Source organism: Mus musculus, chromosome 1 (genome assembly GCF_000001635.26).
Source record: "Mus musculus strain C57BL/6J chromosome 1, GRCm38.p6 C57BL/6J".
Classification (NCBI taxonomy): domain Eukaryota; kingdom Metazoa; phylum Chordata; class Mammalia; order Rodentia; family Muridae; genus Mus; species Mus musculus.
Window position 1 is genome coordinate 193,301,288 of NC_000067.6, and position 26,463 is coordinate 193,327,750.

At 47.3% G+C, this 26,463-nt stretch overlaps 1 protein-coding gene across 4 annotated transcripts in view; it reads left to right on the plus strand.

Annotated features, from left to right (window-relative positions):
- The window catches only part of Lamb3 (laminin, beta 3), a 49,526-nt gene that overhangs the window by 6,935 nt on the left and 16,128 nt on the right, over window positions 1-26,463 (plus strand). Inside the window, exons 1-8 of one of the 4 annotated variants that reach the window (XM_006497232.1) lie at window positions 662-743; window positions 2,201-2,260; window positions 3,149-3,303; window positions 19,145-19,259; window positions 19,766-19,839; window positions 22,450-22,641; window positions 24,273-24,336; window positions 24,602-24,786. In XM_006497232.1, coding sequence (XP_006497295.1) covers window positions 2,233-2,260; window positions 3,149-3,303; window positions 19,145-19,259; window positions 19,766-19,839; window positions 22,450-22,641; window positions 24,273-24,336; window positions 24,602-24,786 — 813 coding nt within the window. In that variant the 5' untranslated portion in view covers window positions 662-743; window positions 2,201-2,232. Of the gene's footprint in view, window positions 1-661; window positions 855-955; window positions 1,065-2,200; window positions 2,261-3,148; window positions 3,304-19,144; window positions 19,260-19,765; window positions 19,840-22,449; window positions 22,642-24,272; window positions 24,337-24,601; window positions 24,787-26,463 lie in introns of those variants that run through there. The other 3 variants (NM_008484.2, NM_001277928.1, XM_006497233.2) reach the window with 3 other exon arrangements.

A 26,463-nucleotide genomic window follows, 5' to 3' on the forward strand; every position in this document is an offset into this window, starting at 1 on the left:
GGGGAAGCCTGCCTTGGCTTTAGTAGCCTAGCTGTGCCTCAGCCTTCTCCCACCCCTGGTCAGGTCTATTTCCTGGCCCTGCAGGCTGGCATTCCTGCCCAGGAGGGTGGGGCTCAGGAGCAGCTGGGACAGTGACTCACAGGCAGTTACCTGTCCTGGGGCTCCTTGCCAGCAGTGCCAAGGGAGCGTGAGGCTCAGAATGCAGGCTGCTCTGTTCAACTTCTGTGGGAAAACTGGGCTTTGTCCACTTCCTGAGCTTTTAAGGGCATTCTTCCCCCGCCCCCCAAACTTCCCTGGAACTTGGGATTTTCCACATTTTTTCTTTGGGATGATTATGGTGCTTTCCAGGGTTCTGAATATTTGGGTCTACTGTCCAGCCCAGTGACATGCCCAAACCCTAACACGATCCACTATATGCTGTGTGTCACCTGCCCGGTTGGTCTTCTATCCAGGGTAGTCTGGGACTTAAGAGGAAGCTGACACCTACTAGACTTGGGAAGGTGCCAAATTTCCCTGCCCCAAGGACAACACCCCCCCCCCCCATTTCTGAAGCCCCTGTTGCTGTCTGTTTCCAGCACCTTCCAGCCCTCTAGACACCTAAGGGCAGGAAGCCTCCAAGACCAACCCACTTGCCTAGTCCTGTCCTGAGGGTGGGGGTGCAGTGACATCAGATGGGCGTGGCAGCTGCCAGATTCCTGAGGCCGCCAGCAGTGGGGCTACACCCAGCCAGGGAGTCTCCAGAGGTGAGGCTGTTGTTTAAAACTGTGGAGCCAAGAGAGGGGACCCCACATTCCCAGGGAGCTCTCCGAGAGGGATCTGGAGAAAGGCAGGGGAGCATAGGAGCTCAGGGTGAGGTAGGTTTTCCGCCTTACCTGTCCTGTGGGGGTGGATGGAGCAGGTCTGGGGCCAAGGCCGATTGCAGGGCCCATGCAGCACTCCTCTGGGAGCTCACCTGAGAACACCTGGGTAAACGTCTGCGGCTGTTTGAACTGCTTTTCATGGCTGATAAGCTGCTGGCGACTTAGAAGAAAGCAGCTAAAATCTGGGCTTAGTACGAAGGCAAGGTGGGAGGAATGGTCATGGCCGGGCTCTGCTCAGCCTCATTCTTGGTGGGTTTTCAGCTGGGGCATGAGTGCAGAGAGTACTGCGAAATGTCAGGGATGCTTTCTGTCTTTGACCCTCAGTGGCCCTGAGACCTCAGGCCACAGTCCCAGCTTGGGTTCCCGACTGCTCTGTAGGAAGGACATCCATCGAAGCATTGGGATGTAATGGCAGAAAGGCTGCTGGTTCCCCTCTGCCTGACCACCATCCATCTTTCTTCCCCAGCTGCTTGGATGTCATTAGGCTGACCAGTGGAGGAAGGGTGGTGCATGCCTCTGAAGTGGGCCTGCCTCCTGCACTGTTTCCAGCTGCCTTCTGTGCTTTTGTTCAGAACGGGAGATGCTTTGAGATGCTCTTACTTTTCTTAAAACTGTCGGGTCCACCTCTCCCCACAGCACCCCACCTCTCCCCACAGCACCCCACCTCTCCCCACGGCACCCCACCTTTCCCCACAGCACCCCACCTCTCCCCACGGCACCCCACCTTTCCCCACAGCACCCTACCTCTCCCCACAGCACCTCCCCCCTCCCCACAGCACCCATGTTTTCCCACAGTGCCACCTCACCTCTCCCCAAGGCACCCCAGGTGGCTTTTAAAGATCTCTCTTCTTCCCATAGCATTCCTGCAGCCTGGTTTTCCTAGAATTGTGGCTACCACAGCTTCACCTGCACTGTAGCCTTGTAATCCTGGAGACCCTGTCAACTCAGGAAATGACCTGCCTCTAGACTTTCAGCACCTTTGGCTTGGGTGCTTTTGGCTTGTACCTAAGCCTGGTTTGAAGCCCTGAGAAGCCTGTCCCCCCCCCCCCCCTCTGCAGAAACAAAGCCTTAGACCTCCCTTTAGTTATCTGCTGCAATGGGATGTCCTCCCTCCTCCTGCACAGTCCCCATGTTTCCACACAGTTCAGAAGAGGAAGCTGATCCTGGGATTTCCCCAGGGCTCCCTCGCAGGTTCTTGCCATTGGCTACAAATGTGCCCACTGCTCCAAAGTGTCTTTGTGAAGATCCAGGATGAGGACCTGGTGAGGACAGTGGTCTAGCACAATGAAGAAAGGGTGGGGAGGGAGCTTGACCATCCAGGATGCTTTGCTTTGTTCTAGGCGACCCCTCTGAGGACCTGCACTGGCTCAGGATGACAGCATTTTTCCTCCTGTGGCTTGGTAAGCATCCTTTCCTTCCTCCCATCTCTCTGTAGTTCAGGAGGAAGAGGCTCCTCTGACTCTCTCAGAAGGCTCCCTGGGTCTTCTTGTCCTCACCCAAGGGTGATGTGTGGTTTCCTGAGTCCCCATCTCTCACTCTCAAGCTTTCCCCAGAGCCTTTGTTCTGAAACTCTGGCTGCTTGCTTTCTGGTAATGGCTCAGTCGGTCAGCTGTGCAGACAAAGTGGAAATGACGTACTTTCTCCATATTCCACCAATGGCTCAGCCAACAGCCTCATCCGGGCACTACACAGGCCCCAAGAGTTGACACAGAGTTTACATGGCTCAGTGTATGTCTCCAGATTGATTCTAAAGCCACATGTAGATGGCACCGGTCATGTGTTAGGATCACTGCTGGATACTGAAATGCTCCCCCTTTCTTTTTTTTTTTTTTTTTTTTTTTTTTTTTTTTTTTTTACTAAAAATATAGTGTGAACTTTTCATACATGTATATGGTCTCATGTAACCCAGGCTGGCCTTGCATTCCTTATGTAGCTGAGGATAATATTGAATTCTTGATCCTATTGCCTCTGGCTCCTCAATTCTGGGATTATAGGTGCACATCACCAAAAGCTCCATAGTTGGTTATGCATTACTGAGCACTGACCCTAGGGCTTCATGCACTGTTAGCTGTGTTACAATCCCCAGCTCTCCCCTCCTTTTAAAGTTTGGGTCATAGGAGATGAAATCAGCTCCTTTACCTCCCTGAGTCAGGACTGTAGTCATCACATTGACACCAGTGAAGAAAGGACCCAGTTTTGTTGATGTCATCTCCTAAGGAGAGAATATTGGAGCGACCAGCTGGAATTTCATCTTCTGCACACACTTCAATATTCCTTTGTAATTTCAGCCTTGCCTGGCTTCCTGTGTGCCCAGCAAGCCTGCTCCCGAGGGGCCTGTTATCCACCTGTGGGGGACTTGCTCATTGGAAGGACTCAGCTTCTTCGAGCCTCATCTACCTGTGGATTGACCAAACCTGAGACCTATTGCACCCAATATGGACAGGTATGTCTTCCTTCCAAGGCCTCCAAGACAGGAAGAAGGTGAGACAGAATGGGGATACTGGATAAAGTGTAGAGGGTACAAGTCAAGGGCTATGCTCTGGGAGAGGGCAGAAGAGTTAAGTCCACATTCATGCTTGTAAGGAATTTAGAAGTATACAGAATTAACAGGACCTCTTAGCTCTGAGGGTAAAAGTTGGCATCTTTGCAGTGTCTGGGCCAGAGAGAATGCTGGCCTCTCCAGTTTTAGCAACGGGAAATGGAAAAACAACAACTTCCCAGTTATATAGAGTCTAATGTGACCTCTCTGGTAAAGCACGGGAGTTGTGGAGAGTGATCCAAAGCGTGTCACAATCCCCCTGTTGCTGCTATCTCTGGGCCAGTGTGAGTGGGTAACAGGCTAGAGTAGATTTGCATCCTTTTCTGTGTAAAGGGGTCGCGTATCTGTCCGCCCCGGTGGTTCATATTCACGAGCTTGGTAAATGAAAAGCATTATGGATCATTTAATAAATGAAAAAAGGGTAGAGACTCAGTGATCATGGAAAAAGGAACTGAGTAAACCCACATCACACCGCTCTAAGTGCGCCTGAAAATGTCGGCTGTCAGGTAATCAGCTTGGTCTTTTCCTTCAAGCATCTTTATTTAATAATATACATACTTGTTATTAGTGTAGATTAATTCTGTAAGTCAGGAGGTTCTTTATGACATTCTATATATTCTGTAGTGGTTAGTTCCAAAAGTCAACTTGCAACAATCTAGAATCATTGGGGAAAGAGCCTAACAGGGAGAACTAAGTAGAGCACATTGACCCGTGGGCATGTCTTGATTATTAGCTTGATAGGAAGACGTATTTCATTGTTGGTGGTGCCATTCATTCTCTGGGCAAGGCCTGGATTACATGAGAGTAGAAGAAGCCGGCTGGGTGCTAAGCCAGCTATAGGCAGTGTGGGGGCTTTCTTTAGTCTCCGCTCTTGACTGTGGGAGTCATGTGATTAGTTGCATGTGTTTCTGCCTTGTCTTCCCTGACATGACAGATGGTAGCCTGCGATTGAAAGCCAAGCCCTTTCCCGTCCTGCTGTGCTGTTTGCTAGGCATTTTGTCACAGCAACCCAGATCAAAAGAGAGCACAGGGATGGATAATATGCTTTGATCTCATTCGCTTTCTCTAGCACTCTTTCTTTTGTATTTTATTTTTTAACATTTCAGACAGGTGTTTACTGCATCTCTAGTGTATGTCCTGCTGTCCCTTCCTTCCACACTCCCTCACATTTGTCCCTGTTCTCCCCCTGGATAACTTCACTTCTGACTTAATTTCATATATACACATGTGGTTTTATATAAAATTTAGGAACCACAAATCATAGAAATCTTTTCTTAGAAAATCATAGAAACTGATCTTTTCAAGACTGGCTTAGATGGCTTGATCTATCTCCAATTGCATCCATTTTCCCTCAAATGATGTAATTTCATTCTTTTTTATAGCTAAAAAAAAAAAGCCACATTTTCCTTATATATCCTTCTCTGTTGCTGAACACCCAGGTTGGCTCTACAACTTAGCTGCAGTGAACACTGATGGCCAGGTGTCTTAGTTAGGTTTTACTGCTGTGAACAGACACCATGAGCAAGGCAACTCTTGTAAGACCAACATTTAATTAGGGCGCTTATAAGTTCAGAGGTTCAGTCCATTATCATCAAAGCAGGAACATGGCAACATCCAAGCAGACATGGTACAGGCAGAGCTGAGAGTTCTACATCATCTTCTGAAGGCTGCTAGTGGAAGACTGACTTCCAGGCAGCTAGGGTGAGGGTCTTAACTCCACGCCCACAGTGACACATCTACTTTAACAAGGCCACACCTGCAATAATGCCACTCCCTGGGCCAAGCATATACAAACCATCGCACCAGTTGTCTCTGATGGGTTGGTTTAGTGTCCTTTGGGCAAATACCCAGAAATTGTATAACTGGAGGGCATATGTTAGGTCTTTGAGAAGTCTACATGCTGACTTCTGTAGTGCTGGAGACTAGTTTGCTAGTCCCACCATTAGTGTGCTAAAGGTCTCCTTTTTGTCCATATCCTCACTGGCATTTGTCTTTTGAATTCATCTTTTATTTAAAATTTATACAATATATTTCGGTCATGTTTTTTCCCCTCCAGATCCCACCTCTATCCTCAGCTTCATATTATCTATCTCCTTAAAAAAAACTAAAGCCTAAACAAAACAGCAACAACAAAAAAAAATCACACAAAAACATAGAGTTGGGTTGGGTTGGCCAATTACTTCTGAGCATAAGGTCTGTCCTGCAGATTGGTTAATAGACCCAATGTCAGTGTCACACTGTTGAGGAAAATTGATTTTTCCTCTCCCAGCATCTATCAATCGCAAACAACTTCTTGGTTAGGGTGTGGCTCTGTATGCTTTTCCCTTTGCCACACTGGGATTTTCTCCAGCTTGAGCCTATGAAGCTTGTGTGCATGCTGTCACAGTCCCTGTGAGTTCATATGTGCAGCTTGTGTGCACGCTGTCACAGTCTCAGTGAGTTCATATGTACATCAAACTTGTTGTGTCTAAAAAATGCCATTTCCTAGAAGTTCTTCACCTCTCTGGCTCTTACAACTTTTCTGCTTCCTCTTCTGCATAGATTCCTGAGCCTTCAGAAGCATGGTGTGTTAGAAGCATCCCATTCAGCCCTAAGCACTCCAAAGCCCCTTATTCTCTGCACACTGTCCAGTTGAGGGTCTCTGTGTTAATTGCCATCTACTTCAGGAAGACGCTTCTCTGGTGAGGGTGGAGCTCTGCAATGATCTGTATGTCATCAGGTGTCACTTATTGCTGTTTTCTTTAGCAGAATAATAGTTTCCCCTAAGACTCATGACCTATATAGTCTCAGGCTCTTGGTCACTTTAGTGGTGTCCTGTATGGGCTCTATCTCATGGGATGGGCCTTAAATCAAATGAAAAACTTGGCTATGGTCATTAACCATGTGCCCCTACAGCACAGGTGAGCATGTCTTACAGGTGGGTTGCTACTGTAGTTCCCAAGGCTTGTAGCCTTGTACTTTTCTGCTCTGGTAATGTGTATAGTACATTTATAACTACGAATGTCAGTATGCATAAAGCTTCCAGTTGAGTACCAGCTCAATTCCTCTATGTTTGATGACAAAGTTGTGGTATCATCAGCAATAGGGTCTGACTGTCAGGTAATGAAAGGTAATCAATAACATTAGATTGATTAGTGAGGGGCAGTCTACAGGGCCCCTTAAGCCAACAACATAAAAAGATGTAACCCACTCCTGTATTGGGCATTTTATTTGGAAGCATATGATGCCTACATCTTACTACAGAGATACTCACTCATCCATGTTCACTGCTGCTCGAATGATAAGAGCCAGAATTGGAAACAACTTAGTTTACATCAAATGAAGAATAAAGAAAGTGTGATACGTTTACACAATGAAATATTAGTCATCTGTTAAGAAAAAAATAAAACGTGAATGTAAAATGGATGGAACTAGAAACAATTATCCTGAGTGAGGAAACCCAGACCCAGAAAGACAAACACTGCATGTTTGTCTCTTTTATATGTGGATGTTAGCTTTTAAGCTTTAGACATGTGTATTTCATTTAGAATATCCACGGAGGTTAGGCAGATAGTAAGGGATAAAGGGAGAGGACAGGATCCTTCCAAGGGAGGGTAAATAGAATACAGTGTTATAGAGAGATAAAGAAGAAACTAGAATAGGAGGATTAAATGATGAGGGTGAGGGGGCAGGTAAAGGAGGGAATATGGAGAGGGCCCACTAACTCTGAAGGCCATCTGAAAAAAACATGTGGAAATCCACAGCTGTAGGAGCTTCCTAAAATAGATACATATATAAAAGAGTTTAATGAGGTTATGTATAATGGAGGAGATAGCACCCTGACTAGACATCAGCATATGTTGTTTATACTCTTAGCAGCCATGGTTCTCCTGGGACAGATGTGGTTGGAAGGCATCTTTGATTTGGATTTCTCTGACAGCTAAGGAGACTGATTGCCTCTTTGTGTTTATTTGCTATTTATGTTCCAACTTTTGAGAACTGTCTCTTAGTAGCTCATTTATTGATATTATTGTTTGAATTTTTGTTGTTTAGTTGAGTTCTTGGTATATTATAGCTATTAACCCTCTGTTGGATGTGTAGGTAGCAAAGTTTTTTTTTCTTCCTCTGTAGTCTAGCTCTTCCTTTAACAACTGGAGTCCTATTCAGGAAGTCCTTGATTGTGCCCACAGCTTCAAGTGTTTCTCCTTAAGTTTCAGGTCTTGTATCAACGTCTTTGATCCACACAGAGCTGATTTTTGCTATGTCTGAGAGATGGGGGATCTGGGCTCATTCCCATACATGGGGACAGCCAGTTTGCTTAGCTCCATTTGCTAAAAGCTGCAGTCTTTTCTACACTACGAATCTTTTGGGAGATTTGTCAAAAGTCAGGTGTCTGTGGCTGTGTGGGTTTGAATCTGGATCATGTGCTCCGTTGATCTGCTTTTGGACCGATACAATGCCGTTTCTGTTCTTGCAACTCTGTGTATAACTTGAGATGAGGAATGTACTACTTGTAGTACTATTCGTATTGGATAGGGGTACTCTGTCTCTCTAAGGCCTTTTGTGCTTCCATATGAATTTTAATGTTGACTTTTCTATTTCTGTGACAAGTGGCACAATAGAATTTTGATGATGCGTTGGATCTGTAGATTGGTTTTAGTAAGACAGTCATTCTTGCTGAATTAACTCTTCTGATCCATGACAGTAAGGTCAATTTAAAGTTTGCCTTGTGCAGTCTTTTTACTTCCTTGGTTAGATTTATTGCAAGGTATTTAAAAGTAGCTTGGCCTTTCTGAGGTTGTGGTATTCTCCCACAATGCCTCTGAACCTTTAGGAGTTTATTCCTCAACAAGTTGGGGGCTTTTTTTGCTCCTTTATGTTTACATGTGTTGAAAATTTTTTGACTCCTTGTCTCCCTTCCAGTTGCCTGTCTTATTTTGTCTTTTTTTTTTTTTGGCCAAGGATTGAACCATGTACAAGTTATCAAACACTCTTCTACTGGATTACATCCTTAGCTCTACTTTATCTCTTTGTTCACTTTTTGGAGACAAGGTCTCTCTATATAGCTCTGGCTGATCTACAACTCACTAGGTAGATCAGGCTGGCCTCAAACATACAGAAATCACCTGCTTCTGCCTACCAAGTGTTAGGATTGAAGGTGTGTATCATCATGCCTAACTTCACTTCAACTCTTTATATCAAGGCTGAGTCTCCCCAAGTTGCCAAAACTGGCCTCAAACAATACAATGCCCTGTTCTCAGCTTCCTGAGTAGCAGGGTCCTTAGCCACTTTACTGCCTTCAAAGTAGGCTTGTGCAAGAGAGTGGCAGGGAAAGCTTGTCAGGAGTGTCTACAGCCTCTAACAGAAAAAGGAAAGAGGAAGAGAAGTGGATGGTTGCCTTTGACCCTGATGAAGGAACATGGGTTTTTGTGGATACATTTTTCCAGGCTGCCCTGCCCTCAGGACCTGAAAGAGGGTATTTGAAGTGCTCTTGTCTCATTGTCCATCCAGGCCCCGACATTCTTGTGGATATTTTTAATCATAGAAGGAGCCAAGTAAGGACTTTGGAGATGTCTGGCAAAGATAGATGTGCTGTTTCCATTGTCACACACTTGGATATAGGAAGCCTGCTTGACTAGATTGGGTAACAGACTACTCCCTGTAGCCCAGGCAACAGGGGACCCTGCAGTGCTAAGCTTTCTAGGCAGTAGAGAGAATTCAGATGCCCACCTATAGACCTCCCCCAAATCATGTGCCACTAAGCCTAGGCCTGATTTTCAGAGGGAGACTTCTGCCTTCTTCTTGAGACTGACTTGCCTCAGAAGATGGAACAGAGGACCCCATGGTGGAAGATATTCTCAGACATAGCATCTGAGGAGACTTTTCCCCACTTGGCCTGGACATCTGGCTTCTCCCTAGTCTGCCCTCTGCCTCTTTCAGCTAGAGCTCCTAGGAACTGGCCTCTTGTCCTGCTTATAAGCAGCCTCCTGAGAGCAAAGTAGGGTGCTTGCAAAAGAGAAGTCTAGACTGTTGCAACCCTGGGGATGGGTAAATACTAGCTATTTTCTGCTGTGAAAGCTAAGACGTTTTGGCTCGTTCTTTTTCTATGGGAGAAATAAATCCAGGAAGCCTTTTGCAGAGTAGAGAATGGGACACCTTATGGGTGATGTAGAGTTCCAGGTCTCCTGGCAGCTGCAGTGTGACCTTGGGTAAGAAATTAGTCTTACTCTCTCACCAGTGTGGGACAGAATGTTCTGCAGGGTAAGCTGGGGGCAGACAGTACCATCTCTCCTGTGCCTCCTGCCCTCTGCCTTATTTCTCTCTTTTCTTTCTCCCTGTGTTTTTCGCAAAACCTGTGATTTTTCAATAATGAAGACACACAGACACACAGACAGACACAGACACAGACACAGACACACACACACACACACACACACACACACACACACACACACACACTCTGTGAAGGTTCAGTGCCTCCTTCTCAGTCCCATATTGGGTGCATTGATAGCTCGGAACCCACTGTCAGCCATACATTGAGTAGACCCAAGCCCTTCTCTTTGAGACAATTCATGAAAGGCATCACACCAAGAATTTTATATAAACCTGTCAAGTGATTATCTTAGCACCTTGTTATTCCCATGAGCTGTGAGAAGGTTTGGACTCCTGATGGGAACAAGGAAATGTTGAGTTTCCTGAGTGGTTATGCAGGGGTTGAGGTACTAGGCTGTTAACATCTCACCTCCCTTCTCTGCTTTCCCTTCGTATCCCTGGAGTTGAGGCTTCTTTTCTGTCTGTGTAGGGGTCACAGTGGTGGCCTCTTGAGGTGGAATGAAGGTCAGTGTAGAGAGACTTGTGACCTCAGACATCTCTGTCTCCCTTCACCCAACCCCTTCTCTGCTGGACTAGGTGGATGGCAGACAGTTGCAGGCATGCTGGAATTCTGTCCAGTTCCAAAAGTGTCCCTTCCAGCTTCTGGCCTCAGGAAGTGACTCCTCTGCAAGCCAGACTCAGCCTGTCTGCACGTTCCTTCCCCAGCCCCATTCTGCCTCCATGGCTGGTTGGACACTGTGGGCCTCCAGTGCTGGGCTCTTTGGATTTCAACTGCATGTTGCAACCCTTGCAATGGACATTGGACATAGCTACCTTTGTCCAGTTGCACCTCCCCCCACTTTGCCTTTCTGGGCTGGCATGCTTTCATGACCCATTAATGGTCTGACCCTGAGTGTGGGCTACACTCAACCAGAACTGTACTGCAGTTTCCTAGTTCTAGACAGTATACCCCATGCTTTCTTCCTTCAGCTCCTGTATCTTCTGTGCAGGATCATTGTAGAGACATTCCCTCAGTCCCAAGGTCTGGATAAAATAATATGTGACACTCTCCCGCCCAGATGCACCTCTGCACTACCCCTGAGTCACAGATGAGAGGGAGCAATGGTAGCACCCAGTTCAGGGGGCGATTGTGAGGACTATGCAGTAGAATACCCAGAATGACCTGCAGATGCCTCTTCTCCTTCAGGTCGCTCCTCCTTCCTCCCATCCCCCTTCCCTATTCTTTCCCTCTGCCTCCCTCTTCTTTCCACGCCCTTTCCCTTTTTCCCTCCCTTCTTGTCTCCTGGGGGCTGTTTCCACTCACAGAGGTAGCTCTACCCACAGATCTCCTGAGCTCATCTTCCTTGTCAGGCCACTCACACACCCCATAGAAGCCAAAACACCCTGATCCTATTTTCCCTGCTTCCTAAGGATCACTGCTGCCAGTCCTGATACCCTCCTTCTGTGTGTGTGTGTGTGTGTGTGTGTGTGTGTGTGTGTGAGAGAGAGAGAGAGAGAGAGAAAGAGAGAGAGAGAGAGAGAGAGAGAGAGAGAGCTAGAGAAGCCATAGCCAGTCAACCCTGATTGGAGGCTGAGGTCTGGTTCTGACTCAGAATAGAGTTGTGGCTTTGGGAAAGGCCTGGCTCCAGTCTAGATCACCATTTCTCTACATAAGAAACTTGCCATTTGCTCAGCCCCAGTGTCTCTGCCAGTCTCTCAGAGGTTGCCCTGGGGACTGCATGATGTCTTGGGACCATAGTTTAAGGGCTGCCTATGAGCAAGGCTTTTCGAGAACCAGAGCCCATAGCTTTGTCCGGATGCTTCCAGCCTTGGCTTCTGCTTCCAACAGTCTTGACAGCTTTGACAGCATGTGTCTGCTCTGTTTCTCAAATGGTCTACTTACCCCAGCCTACCACCTTTCTGAGGGAAACTTAATCATGTCTTGTCTTAATGACAGTTTTGCACAGCACATTCCCCAGGTTAATTATCTGTGTAAACCAAATAGCTGCCATTTTAGTCTCTCGCAAAGAAGAGAGTTGCAGCCAGTTGGAGATACATCTCTTCCTCCTCAGCACTTATACGCTCACGAGCACCCACATGTCCACTTCTGCCTACACTGGCCCCTGCTTTTCCTTGTTTGGAAACTGTCTGCTTTTGTGACTTTCAGAAAGGTTAATGTGTAGGTAGAGAGTGTATGTACATATGTATGTATGTGTGTACACCCACTGTATTAGCCATTTCTCTGTAACTGTGATAAAATATTATGACCAAAAGTAACTTAAAGAGGAAAGGGTTTATTTTAGCTTCTGTCCAGAGGGAAAGAGTCCATAATGACAAGAAAGGCAGGGTCGTAGGAGCAGGAAACAGAGGGGTCATGTTTCACCCATACACAGGAAGCCAAAATCAAGAATAGGACACGAGGAGAGGCTATAAACCCTCAAAGCCTGTCCCTGGAGGACATATTTCCTCTAACAAGGGACCTGATCCAAACAGCAGCACAGATGGGTGCTGCATGGTTTAAATACATACACCTGTGGAAGACATTTCTCATTCACACCACATCACGGACACACACACACACACACACACACACACACACACACACAGAGCACCATATAAGGTGTCTTATTGTTGTGGCAGGATATGGGACAAAAGCAACGTAAGGAAGGGTCTATTTCATTAACTCGTTGTTTTAAGGAAGAGTATTTTGTCTCACAATTTGAGCCAAACTCCTCATGGCTGAGGAAATCACAGCAGCTGGAGTGTGAGGCTGCTGTTCACGCGGCATCCACGGTCAGGGGATGAGGGATGAGGGAGGCTGCTGCTCAGCTTGCTTTTCCTTTTTCCTTCTGTCTTGAGAGCTAGCCTGTGGAATGGTGTCACCAACGTTCAGGGTAGGTCTTCCCTCTTCAGTAAAACTGCCAGGAATCATCCTTGTGCTCAGACCCAGAGTTTTGCTTCCCAGATGATTCTGAATCCAGTAAAGCTGGCAATAAAGGTTGACCATCATGTCTCTCTCTCACACACACGCCACAGATACTGTCCTCTTTCTGTAGGGTTTTAAGCTTGTGTCTCTACGTGCAAAATGTTGGCTTTCCTGTTCCCCAACTCTGAAAAGACTCAAGGTCTGAGGCTCCCATGATTGCTGTAATTTTACGGTGCTGGGTGAGCACCACAGATTTCCTTATTTTAATGTAATCTCCCTTAGGGAATGTCAGCAAGTCAGACCTCAGCACAGGTTTGGTATATCAGAGACATAGGCAAATGTTTGCAAAGGGTCCCAAGAGAGTAAGTGTCACCCTTGAGGGGATGGAAAAAAATGAAAATGAATGTTGGAGTTGAATGGTTACTGTCAGAGGGAAGCAGGACCTGGTCACATACAGTATGAAGCTATTAGATCGTGGCTGCTATGGGCAAGGGAATGGGCTTGTGGAGATAAAAGGACAGAAGAGAGGAGAAAGGCCTAAGGGGATGGCCTGGAGATACACCATTCCTGGGGTTCAGGCCCTTATTAACAACCAACATGGCCCTTCCTTCAAAGGGAGTCAGAGAGATTTTATTCTGGGTCACAAATGAGTTGCTGCGGTCTAGGAACTCAGATTCAGGTCATTCCTAGTGACAGCTACACTGTGGAAGTGGTCACATGAACTGCCTGATGACACTGCCAGCTTCTGGGTTCGTGGAAGCTTGCTGCCTGCTAAGCTTATGCATTCAGAAGGTTTTGACCGATAGATAATCAGAGGGTGTTGGGTACAATGCAAAAGATGGGGAAGACCTTTCTATCTCTGGATCTGCAATACTATGACTCTCAACAGTCATGAAGTTCTAATCACCTTTAGAATCTTTGACACTGGTCTGGCATTTCTAGGAAATTCTCCTCATGCCTCAAGCAATGTCCTGTAGGCCTGTCTCTGCCAGCTAGGGCCTCTGTGACCACAGCATGGACTTAGAAAGCCATTGTCAGGGGTAGAATTGATTTCCCACTCTTGGCACTAGGGACATCTTTGCTTTAGAGGGATCTGCCCTTTTTGGGTGAAGAGGAGAGGAGAGCAGTGTTTAGAAAATCTACTTAGTCTCGTGCGTAGTGGTGGCCGTATGACCTCTGTATGCCTTTAGTCAGAATTGCACAGGGTAGTATGGAGTCAGATGCCTGGTACATGAGTCTCTGCTTCATCCATCTAGCTTTCCTGACCAGTACACTGGGGATACTCACCATGTAAGATGTAGTATGTTCCCATCAGAGGTCTTGGAAGGGTGAGCCAAAGGTATGCCGGTAGTGCTCAGGAGAGCAGGCGTACTGCAATGTAATTTGGGGGTATGTGGTGAACCTGGGCTCTATAATCAGCTTTGGAAAATCGCCTTTCTCGATTTAGTTTAGACAGCAATAGAGCTGTCTAAACAGTTTGCTCTGAACGAGAAAGGAGATGAAGTTGAAAATGGCTAACTGCCCTGGAGCCTCTTCCTACCAAGTACCTGCTTCCAGCCCTGACTTTAGCCTTTTACTGGTTCTAGGGAGACTTCAGGAGACTGATCAACCCCATGTTGAGGAAGGGCTGTGGGGTGCCCTCTCTGGCTTCCCACAACTCTTCCTTTCCTGAGAGCCAGATTCCCCATCAGACCTCTGGTCAGTGTCTTCTCCTCTTGATTCTTTTGTCCTGCTGACACCCAGGCTTCTGTGGTTTTCTGGAATGATAAGCTCGGTCCAGGGAGTTTTAACCCATGTCATAACAGGGACAACTTAGCATCACATGTATCTTATGAAGCTGACATGAAGACGTGTGTTTTCTTTACTTTTATTTCCTTTTTAGTTTTTGTAGATTTTTTTCCTCCAAGACAGCAGGGCTTTTGGTTCGTTTTATTTTGTCCCTGGTTTCCTCCTTTGGGCCTTGGCTAGTGCCCAAGACCCTGGAGATAGCTTTGATGAAAACAAAGCAGCCCCCTAGATCATCCCTGAAGGGACTACATCTTGGCTAATCAGAGCTTGCTTTCCTATTCTTGCCTACTGTTCTTCAGAGCCTTCCAATGCACGCTCCTTCCTTCTCTGCTGTGATCCAGGCCCATAGGCTCTTGTTCATTCCTCTGCCCTAGTTTAGCTCTCTGGAAGGGGTTGTCTTTCAGCCAGATTGCTGAGATTCTAGAAGGCTCCAGGAGAAAGTCCAGCCTCTCCAGCTGGAGAGAAAGCAGGAGCCAAACTGGCTGGAGGCCTGGCAGGCTGGACTGATAAGAATGCAGCATCCCTTGGATAGCGCACAGGGAACATGCTGGCTACGTGACCCAGGGAGGGAGTCAGCAGCTGCTGGGAACAGCCATTGCTGTAGAGAAAGGGGCACATAGGGCCTGTGAGAAGAGACTCACACACACTAACATATACACACATTACACGGAAAGGGAAACTGAGGCCAGGGGGAAGGCACACAACTTGTCTTCAATTGAATTCCTATTGTAGCTGTTCTATTTCAGGCCCATCCTGCTGGCGAGTCAACAGCAGAGCTGCTTAAAATACCTGTCTGAAGCTGGGGCTTAGCTTCCCTTTGAGTGCAAAGCCAATTCCCTCTTCAGCCGTGTTACCAGACATGAAGCTCGTAGTGTATGAGCCCAGGAAGCCATCTGATCCCTCATCAGTACTTGTTCACGTGGGAGGGTGGTGGAGATGATTCGAGGCCCCCGTGCAGTCTTTATGACTGAGACAGCTCAGAGCAACGAGCCCACACTGACACCGAATATCTTTAACATATCTTATTTATAATCCTGTCTATATTCCTACATATAAAAGTCAATACCAATTATATAAAAGTTTAAACATATCACAAACTAACGAAAAGTGGGAAAGCCACCTAAAATCCTGTTAGAGAGATAATAAACTGATCTATATGCTTCTCAGTTGAAATAGGTAAATATTGGCAATTTTGTGTGTGTGTTTTCCCTACTATATTGATATATTTTCTTCCCAACATAGTCTGTTCCTTAAAAACTATATCTGAAATCATATTGTATGTATGAGTTTAAGCTTACCTTTAACCCACAAAACATAATAATGTAATCATTTCCCCATACAATTGCACAGTTTCTATAAACTCTTTAATAGTTACATAACTGTCATTTCGGAGCACCAAGGCCATTTCTACCATCTCTGGCTCCTTGTAAAATGTCCTAGGCTAAGAAAGAAAGAGCCTTGTGTTACGTGCTGCCATGGCCAGCAAGGGATGGGCTCAGCTCCCAGCCTGGGGTGGGGAGCTCTGGTGACAGCGTTTGCCAGAAGGCAGCTGGCCCTGTCTCTCCTCCGGACATGTGCTGAGTACAGGCAGAATGAAGTGGAAAATATGCATATGAGGCGGGGCAGAGTGAGGGGAAGGGCACACTCCCTCGCCAAGGACCAAATAGGGTCTAGGGGGGCCTCCTGCCCTAGTCTTCTCTTGCCCAGAAAAGATGACGCTAAATGCCCAGGCATTTCAGCTAGTAGCACATCTCTCATCACCATGGCAGCTAAGCTGAGAGAGCTGGAGAAGTTGGGTCCTTCCCAGAGTGCTCTCTGTGCTATGGGTTCCCCCAAGGTCATCTTGAGGGTCAGCACGAGCCCTGCTTGGTTCTGTGTGAATGAGACAGCATGCTTCTGGTAATGTCTGTTGCTCAGCAACTTTATTGGGGGAAAACAGATAAATACTATTTTCCTCAAAGGGCTGCTGTGAAACTTGATTGGGTTGTTGTTGTTGTTTTGATTTTTTGTTTTTTGTTTTCTTTTTGTTTGTTTTGTTTTGTTTTGTTTTTTGTTTTGTTTTGATACAAGGTCTCATTTAGCTCAGGCTGGTCTTGAACTCACTGTATACCTAAGGACTCGACTTTGAACTTCTGATCCCCCTGCCTCCACTTGCTCAGGGCTGGGATTACAAGCATGTACCAGCATGCCTAGGTTTTGCCATCCTAGGGATCACACCCAGAGCTTTGTGTATTCTAGGCAACTGCTCTGCCACCCAGGCCCCTTACATAGGCTCTGATATTGAAATTATCTGATACAGTTCTTGATACCTGGCCAGAACTCCCTCAGTTAATTTCATTTTCCCGAGAGCCCGGTCTTGTTACGTTGCCTACTCTGACACCAAACTTGGGTTTAAGCTATCCTCTTGCTTTAGCATCCTGGGCAGCTGGTAGCATAGGTAATGGCTTAACCTTAATACCTGATTCCTTACTTCCTCTCCACTCCTTTCAAACAAGCTGAGGTCAGTAAAGAAATAGCTATTGATCACATGGATGAAAATAATTGGCACTTGTTGAGCATTGTCAATCACTGCTCGTTCGCTCACTCATTCATTCAATCAGCAAGTGCTTAGCAGTGTGCCAGGCACTTTCTCCATGCTGGGAGGCAGTGGGGAAGAAATATAAGCCATCGTCCTCCTGGAGAATACACTGTAGAAGGGGAAGATAGATAGTCGACAGAAATGAACAGGAAGTACAGCAAGTGGAGATGGGTGGTCAGAGAAATCCAGGATGGGAAATGGCTGGTGAGGGACAGGCACAGTCTACTTTACTAAGGCATTTTTGGCTGTGATCAGGAACGGAGAGAGTGCTGTTCCTTCACTGACTAGGACTAAGTAATGGGAAGTGTGGAGGAAAGCTGAGGCCCTGGAAGAAGGACACTCAGCTCCCCTTCTTTTCTGGGCCAGTGCTGTGAGCACACAGAGGCAACATGGTGCTGGCAAAAGAGAGTCCATAGCTCATGAGCAGGTCCAGCATGGTCACAGAGTGCACCTGAGCGAAGGTCCCCATGCATGTGACACTGGCTCGGGCAACATGTGGCCTTCCCTGCACAGAGCTGAGTCTGAATCTGAAAGGTGATGAGTTGAGATTAGAAGATTAGATCTCACAGAGGAGGAGGATTAGAGGAACACAGAGGCCTGGGATGTGTAGAGAATCAGCAAAGCCCAGTGGTCTTGCCCAACAAGCCTTGCTTCTACCCTGGAGTGAACTTTGAGCCCTGTGGGTTGCACTCTTGGATTTGGGGCAGGATTTGGGGTTATGGCTACTCAGAGAGAACAGGTGTTTGTATGCGGAGCCCGAGGAAGCTGGGGCAGGGCCACACTGTGCCTGGGGGAAGTGGTATGCTCATATGATCATAGGCACAGACTCAGAGACAGATCACCTCTCTGATCACCTTCGTTTCTCCATTATCTCTGCCTCGACCAGGAGTTCATCCATGTAGCTCTGTAGTTCAGTCCCATGTCCCATTCAGAGGGACGTACAGGGAATGGGAGATGTGGGTATTGTTTGCTAGACCTGCCTCAGGAAGACAGCTATGTGGTTAGTGTCGTCAGCTTGACGGACATTACAACGAGTCCAGCATTTGGGGCATGCCTGTGCAGAATTACCTTGATTATGTTAACTGTGGGTTTAGCTGAGATCCTGGGCTCATAAGTGGGAGAAGTGCTCAGAGCAGCCCCAAGCGTTCGTTCATCCTGTGCTGCTTGGAGCAGCCCCATAGGTTCATCCTGTGCTACCCATTGACTGTGGATGTGATGTGAGCAGCTAGAAGCTCCTGCAGCTTTGGCTTCACCAGTACAATGGTCTGGTCCCCTCTGTTGGCAGAAGGGCTCACTGAGGCTGGGAAGAGAGTGTATGAGGGAGGGCCACCTTTGTTTCACTCTGCTTAGTCTCAGTGTGGGCGCCTGGAGGGACTTGGACATTGGGAACTGGTCTTTGTGACAGACAGGTTGGAACCCTCTGAGGTAGCAGAGGCTGCAATGATGGCTGGAAGAGATCTGATGAGGACAGAGCATGTCTTGAACAAACCCTTTATTAAGTTGATTTGGTCAGAGAGCTTATTACAGCAACAAGAACAGGAGCTAAGACAGCTAGCTTCTCTCCTGTGGGTAGGGCATCTTGGAGCTGGGAAATGGTAACCAATGGTGGGCTTCCTTAGAAAGGAGTGTAACCTCCAGAGCCCAGTGCCATGCCTGGCACATGAGTCATGCTCAACAAGTACTTTGGGGGAGGGACACGACTCTAATTCAACCCTCGTTCAACTTACTGAGGAAAAAGACAGAGTCGGAGAGGAGGAATAATGGAACCAGTATCAGATCCTCACATTCCTTTGTTCTCTTCTGTGTTCCCTAACACAGTAGGTGCTAAGTCAGAGTGGGTTTCCCCCTCCTTCCCCCACCCACATCCCATCTCTGCAGTTTTGAGGCAATGGCATGAGCCAAGATTGTTTTCTACCACTGTGTGCCCCTTCCCCAACCCCAATATTGATTTGCTTTGCTGTAACTAGGAAGACCTCAGATTTAAACTAAGTGATGGTCAGTAGCCCTGGGTTAAGAAATTCATCTTTCTTAGTGTGTTAGTGACATTGCCAGGTCCTTTGAGGGTGAGATTCGAGATGAAGATATGTGCTAGGTTCCCCCAGCACATAGGGGAGAGCCCCCTGAGGACCCACTCTGAGCTGTGCCACTTCCCTCCCCTACAGTGGCAGATGAAATGCTGCAAGTGTGACTCCAGGCTGCCTCGAAATTACAACAGTCACCGAGTGGAGAATGTCGCATCGTCTTCAGGCCCCATGCGCTGGTGGCAGTCACAGAATGGTGAGGACCTGCCACATGCAGGAGCCCGTGATTATGGAGGCTCCACAGGCTGGGGCATATGGAGGTGTTCCAAGATGATCTGGGTTTCTGCGGCAAAGGATGTGGGAGGTGGGCGGGCAGAACCTTCCAGCTTTGCTTTGGGGGATCTGTTGGATGCTAAAGGCAGTGAGGAGAAGGTGTGCTGGCAGAGAACCACATCTGTTTCACTTTGCCCTTGTCTCTATGGGTGGGTGCATGGAAGGACTTGGGTCTTGGGAATGAATCTGTTTGTGACAGACAGGCTAGAATCCTCTGAGCTATCAGAGGTGTCAGTGATGATATTACCACCTGACAAGGACAGGCTTGAATATATAACATAACAGAAGCATACTGGTCCCCTCCTTTCCCAGAGGTGGCTCAGAATCAAGGTTGGAGATGCTCTGGCTGCCCAGAGCTGATGTTATCAAGGCCTTTTGGGGTGACAGGGAGATCATCTTGTCTAACTTTTCTGCTTCTTATCCTTCCAGATGTGAGCCCTGTCTCTCTGCAGCTGGACCTAGACAAGAGGATGCAGCTTCAGGACATCATGATGGATTTTAAGGTTTGCTCTTGAGGACTCCAGGGGGTAGTAGAGTGATCTAAGCTGACAGAAGAATACAGTGCTTTCTCTCCCTAAGCTGGGATGGTGGCATCATATGCTAGGGGTCCTGTTTCAGAGTAGGGGCATTCACTAGGATCTTATATCATGGTAACAACAGACAGGTGGCCATCAGGAGAAGAGGCCTCCTTCCCACCCCCCCCCATTCTGGTCATGCTGCAGTTGCAGACCCTGGTCCTCTCTGCAGCCACCATCTTCAACTTGTCTAATCAACTCTACTCTGGCATATACCAGTTCTATTGGGCTTGGTTGCTTTTTATGATTTGGATATGAAATGTCCCTGGAATAGCTCATGTGTTGATGGCTTGGTCCCCAATGGGTGGACCTAGTCATCAAGAGTTAATTGGATCATGAGGCCTCTGATGGAACCAATGCATCAATCCATTGATAATCTGTGGCATTATATCAAAGTGATGGAGACTTTCAGGTAGGGCCTGGTTGAAAGAAGTCAGTCACTGAGGGCATGCCCTTTGGGGCCCTATTCGTCTGGACATTCCCTTTCTTTGTTTCTTACCCTCTCCCTACTCCTGGTCTTACTGGATCCATCATTAGTGATCTGTTGTACTTCACTCCTGGGCGTAGCCTATAATTCAGCACTGAGGGAAGGAGGGCTGGGGCAGATGGATGCCCGGGGGCTAATTAGCCAGCAATTCTAGTCGAATCAGTGAGCTCCAAATTCAATAGTAATGCCTGTCTCAAAAAACAAGGTGAAGAACTATTGAGAAAGGCATCAACCTCTGTATACCCAAATACACAAAATAAGTAGAATATACCAGGAATGTAAGCCTATGTGGTAAACATCTGTTAATCCTGCTTCATTGCTGTGACAAGTCTTTGAGAAACCAATTTGCGGAGAAAGGATTTATTTTGGCTCAGGGTGTCAGAAACTTCAGCCTATAGTGGCTGCTCTATTGACTAAGCTGAGGTTGACTATCATGGCAGAGAGCATGAGGCGAGGGTGGATCCTTCCAGTCATCATCTCCACAGGTGGATCACTGATGATGCAGGGAAACACTGAGCTAGAGATCTGAACTCTGGTCCTCAAACTTACACACCAAGCACAGCTATCATCTTCCCAGATGCTGGTGTACTGTATTTTAACAACTTTGAAGATGAGATCAAGTTTATCGAGCATCCAGGAGCTTACCTATCCACAGGAAGGACACACAGTGGCACACCGCTCTTGGAGAACAGTCTATCCCATCAACTCTATGGCCTCTGGAATCCCTCCTCCCGTCTTACGCTCTCCTCTTAGAGACAATGGTTTTCATTCATTTGTGACAGGTCATGTGCTTTCTTCAGAGAGGATTTAATTTTATTCTTTATACAGAAATAGTCAAGCACAAAAGGATAAGGTCTCATTAATAAGATGAGACAATCAGGAAAATCTATAAGACTTTCCAGAGTGTGGGGTGAAATGTAACAGGACCCAGTTTCCTGTATGGCTGAGGAAGTTGGCTCTGAGAGCCCTGCCCTACAAAAGGCCAAAGTATTTTGAGAAATGCCAGCAGTGCAGTCTCTCAAGGTGACAGTTCTGAAAGGCAGTGTTAACTCGGATATTGTTAAATGCTTTTGTTGCTCAGCTGTCTTCCATTCTTATATCGGGTTTGTTTACGCACATACCAAACACTGACTGTATGGTAGAACTGGCATCAAGAGTTAGAGATAGAAAGACATTTAAAATGAAGTCACAATGAACCTGGACATGGTGGCATTATGACTAGTCTGGGAGGGGCTTCCAGCAATTTCTGGAGACGTTTTTTGGTTATCACATCTGTGGGTATGCAATGACATACAGTGGGCTGAAGTCGGAGATGCTGATGAGCGTTTTGCAGTTCACAGAGCAGGCTGATTGCACCTTTGCCCACCCCCAAATAGGAACTCTGTGGAAGCTGGGAAATCCTGCCTAGAAAATAGGAAATTGGCTAGTAAATAGTCAGAATGATGGTGCTGTTTCTGAGGGAAGCCAGATGCTAGACTGGGAAACACAGCATGGGCTAGGCAGAAGAATGCAAGTTAGATAGGTATGAAAAATCTCCACGCAGAAGTGACATTCAAACTTCCAACAAAAGATGAGAAGAAACCCATAAGGGAGGAGTGTTTCGAGCAGGACACCTGTGGAAATGCTGAAGAGGGGGGTGGGCTCGCTGAGGTGGGCACCAGTGAGGGCTAAGCAAGGAGCACAGAGTCTCTGCATATAAGCTTGGGTTAGAGTTTATTTAAGAAGGGTGTGTGTGTTGGTCTTCATTCTGTTACTGTGACAAGACACCCAAGATGAAGAGCTTAACCAGGGAAGGGGAGTGATTTGGGTCATAGGTTCAGAGGTTTCAGCCTGTGCTCACTCAGTCTTGTTGCTTTGGGGCCAACGGAGAGGCTGAACATGATGGTAGGGTGGCTTGGGGTGGGGGTGGGGCACCGACCCCTGTCACTTGCCATAGTCCTTGCTAGGCCATCTCTCCCTTCTCTCTGCAGGAGCCTGCTTCTGTAGTTGTGGCTCCTTCTTTCCCTCTGTCACTCAACCCTATTCCACACCCCTGCCCCATATCTCTCCAGGGTCTCACACCAGCTGGCATGTTGATTGAGCGCTCTTCTGACTTTGGCAAGACATGGAGGGTGTACCAGTACCTGGCGACAGACTGTGCCAGCACCTTTCCCCAGGTCCACCAGGGCCAGCCCAAGAACTGGCAGGACGTCCGGTGCCGGCCCTTGTCCCAGAGGCCTAATGGGCATCTGACTGGGGGAAAGGTAGGTACAGGGAACTTGAACCATCAGGCAAAGGGAGGAAGCCCATATCTCTCAGTCAAGAAGTGAGAACGTGCCAGGTCAGGTCAGGTCATCTTGCTGGGACCTTCCAGAAACATCTTGCCACATCTATGGCATCCTTGGCCCTAACTTTCCCTGGCTTCTTCCTATAAGGCTCATGGAATCCCTGTGTGGGCTTTGTTGTGAGGTCTTTGGGGTGACTACTTACACACGACTGAGCAAAGAACACATGTAATTTCACTTTCAGAAGAGTTATCACAAAAATGAATCTATCAGACTGCCAGATTGGAGGGAAATTCAAGAATAACCCATAGCTCCAAAGGCGTCTAGAGTAAAAATTACAACTTGCCTCTAGAAATACCTGGAACTTTTTCTGGGAATCTTCTCCATATGGTCAAATTCCTTCCCAAAGCATATCCCATTCTCTATGGAAGAGGAGGCTGTAGCTTGGAGGGGAAGCAGCTCAGGTGACACGCAGGCTGAGTGCTGCCCCCCTGTGGCCTCAGATTTCCTGTGCTCACCTAATGGTGGTCCTTAACCTTCATTGATTCCTTCATGGTGTGATAACCCCAACCACAAAATTATTTTTGTTGCTACCTCATAAATGCAATCTTGCTGTTGTTATGAATTTTAATGTAAATATCTCTGTTTTTCAATGGCCTTAGGAGACCCTTGTGAAAAGATCATTCAATCTAAGGGGTTGCGACCACAGGTTGAGAACTGCTGAGCTACTTGATTAAAGTTTTACTCAGCGTTTGTGTCCACTTGTTCCTAACCCTGAGCAGAGACCAAGGCTTCTTCCTCATTTATAGGGGGTTAAAATGAAAACTTGGTGGGATATGCCAAGAAGTCACATGTGGTGAGCGGTTTGTAGAGTAAATGAAAGCATACTCAAAACTGTCAGTGACCAGGGTGGCCAACGCTATCCAGACACTAGAAAGTTACCACCTTCTATGCATGAAAATATCAGACAAAACCCATTGTTGTGTATACCAATGTAAAAAACTAACAGTAGGGCTGGCAAGATAGCTCGGTGAGTCATGTGCTTGCCATGCAAGCCTGGTGTTGTGAGTGTGATCACCAGAAGCCATGTAAAGCTAGAAAGAGAAAATCAACTCCACAGAGTTGTCCTCTGACCTCCATATACATGCCATGGTACACCATCATTTCATACACACACACACACACACACACACACACAACAATAACAACAACAACAACAACAACAACAAAACCCATTAACTTAAAACTACTAAAAAAAAAAAAGCATTGCACAAGCCCTCCTGTGTCATAGATGAGATAGCAGGAAATTCTTGGTAGACCTATATTTTCCAACACACACACATGCATGCACACATACATACACACATGCACATACACATACACACATGCACACCACACACACACACACACACACACACACACACACACCGTGTATGCTCTTTTAGGGTCCAGTGGCCATCTGTTCTACTAGCACAGTGGCAGGCCTCAGGGCCATGGTCTGCCTCAGGTTTGAGAAGGGTGTAAGGGGAATGAGGATGAATGAGAAGGAAGCTTCTGAGCTTCATGTACATGTCTCCACTGTAGTCCTGACCTTTCTTCTCTCTGATCAGGTCCAACTTAACCTTATGGATTTAGCATCAGCTATCCCTGCATCTCAAAGTAAAAAGATTCAAGGTTTGTTTGAGTCTTCCTCTTTTCTGTGGGACTGGTAGTGGGGGTAGGAAACAGGCGGGAAGCTGGGTCATCGAAATTCCCAGTTCCTTCCTACTTCCCCGATGTGGCTGGGAAACACTGCTTGCCTTGCTCACCCTCCAGGGAGATGCTGTGAGAAGGCTGAGGGTGGGGGTGTCTGTGGTATGATGGGAAGGTAGAAAAGGAGATTCCATTGGCCTTTAACTTCTTGTCTTTTTACCTCTCCTCTTGCTGGTGCCACTCTCAGAACTTGGGGACATCACAAACTTGAGAGTCAACTTCACCAAGCTGGCCCCTGTGCCCCAGAGGGGCTCCTATCCACCCAGCGCCTACTTTGCAGTGTCACAGCTACGTCTACAGGGGAGTTGCTTCTGTCACGGACATGCCGACCGCTGTGCCCCTAATCCTGGAGGTTCTACCACTGCTGTGCAGGTGACAACCCAGGGTGGGTAGGGTGGAGTGGAAGGAGTAGGACCAGAACAGACCCACAAAGCAGAACAGACACTCCATTTAAGTTGTGGCTATTGCTGGTGACATAGCTCAGTGGTAGCGCTCATACTCTGCCTAGTATGTGAAAGGCCAGAGAAGGGTAGGGAGATAGGTTGTGGGTTTGGGGCTGGGCACAGTGTGCATACCTGGCAAGCCCAGAACATTTAGAAGGTAGAAGCTGGAGGAACAGGAGTTCAAGGTCATTTTTAACTACAGAATGAGTTTATGTAATGGGTCTCACAGCATTACTATACCATGGAAATTACTGTGTACATAGGAAAATATTATCATGAATTATAAGGTATGACAGCCAAAATAACCTGTCTGGGCCTCTACTCTCAGTTATTCTGCTTTAATTACTGAGGTTGGAAGCTTCAGGTTGTTGTGCTTACTGTGGGCTTGAGAGCTGATGAGTTTATCCATCTGGCAGTAGGGTGTGGGGCCAGGTGAGGGGTCAATGCTTAGTCTGCACACAAAGTCCACCCGGACACCGGCCAGTACTGACGCAGTAGGGTAGAGAAGCTACAGTTTAGCAAGCTCTGCTAGTCCATGACCACACTGAACAGGAGGACCCTGAGAAGAGGAGAGAGCCACTACACTGAAGGAGAGCTGGGACCGACCTTTTGCTTGCAGTTCCCAGGGCATCAGTGTGTCAACCTAAGGGTTATGGCACAGCCTGGTGGCAGAAAGGCAGGGGGAAGTCACAGCAGGAGACGGAGGAGGGAGGTTGGTGGAGAGAGCTGTCCAGTCTCTGCTCTGTCCACTTCTGGGCCAATTCTTTCTGGAGGCTACAAAGGAGCCCAGAGGGAATTCCCCCAGGATCTCTCAGGGCTTAGGAGACAGATTAGGAGAGCCTGAGGCTGAGTAGGAGGAATGCAGGGGTGTGAGGAGGAACTCACAGGACCGCATCAATGCCTCAGCCTTGCCCCAGAGGTTCAAGGTTCAGGTGGAACTCGGCCAGGGCTCTGGTGTTTGTAAAACACTGTCTAGGTGACTATACATGCAGTCAACACTATAATTTATGGAGTTAAAGAGACCTAGGAGGGCCTAGGCAGGAGGGGTGAATATGATCCATTTGGCTAATGGATGTAGAAATTAATTATGGGCAGACAAAAAAAAAATCCATCAGAGTTGGCTAATGGGAAATGGCCAGTTTGCAGGAGTAGCGGCTAGAGATTCAGCTGTGGCAGAGAGGGGAGAGGAGCTAAGAGTGAACAGGTCCCTGAGTGCCAGGCTGTGGAGGTGGGGCTTAATTGGGGAGGCAATTAGCATACAATAGTGATTCTATTTTTATATCTTAATGAGTCTAGTAACAACTTACAATGCATGTTCCACCAGCCAAACAGCTTAGTCACAGATTGCCAGAATGAAGCTGCAGAGAGCCTGCCAGCCTCCAGAGTCCCACAGTTTATTAGTCCAATGTTGCCTATCTTCCACTGAGCCCTGACCTGTATGACACAGGTATCAAGAAGCATAAAAGAGCCTGTGAAACCCTTGCTTGTATGCAGGACACCACGCGTGCATTGACGTCTCACAGGCACACACTGAGTGTTCACATACAGATCCGGGCCATCACAGTGTTACAGGAACTGGGTGAAGGCTGAAGCATTTAGGTGTGAA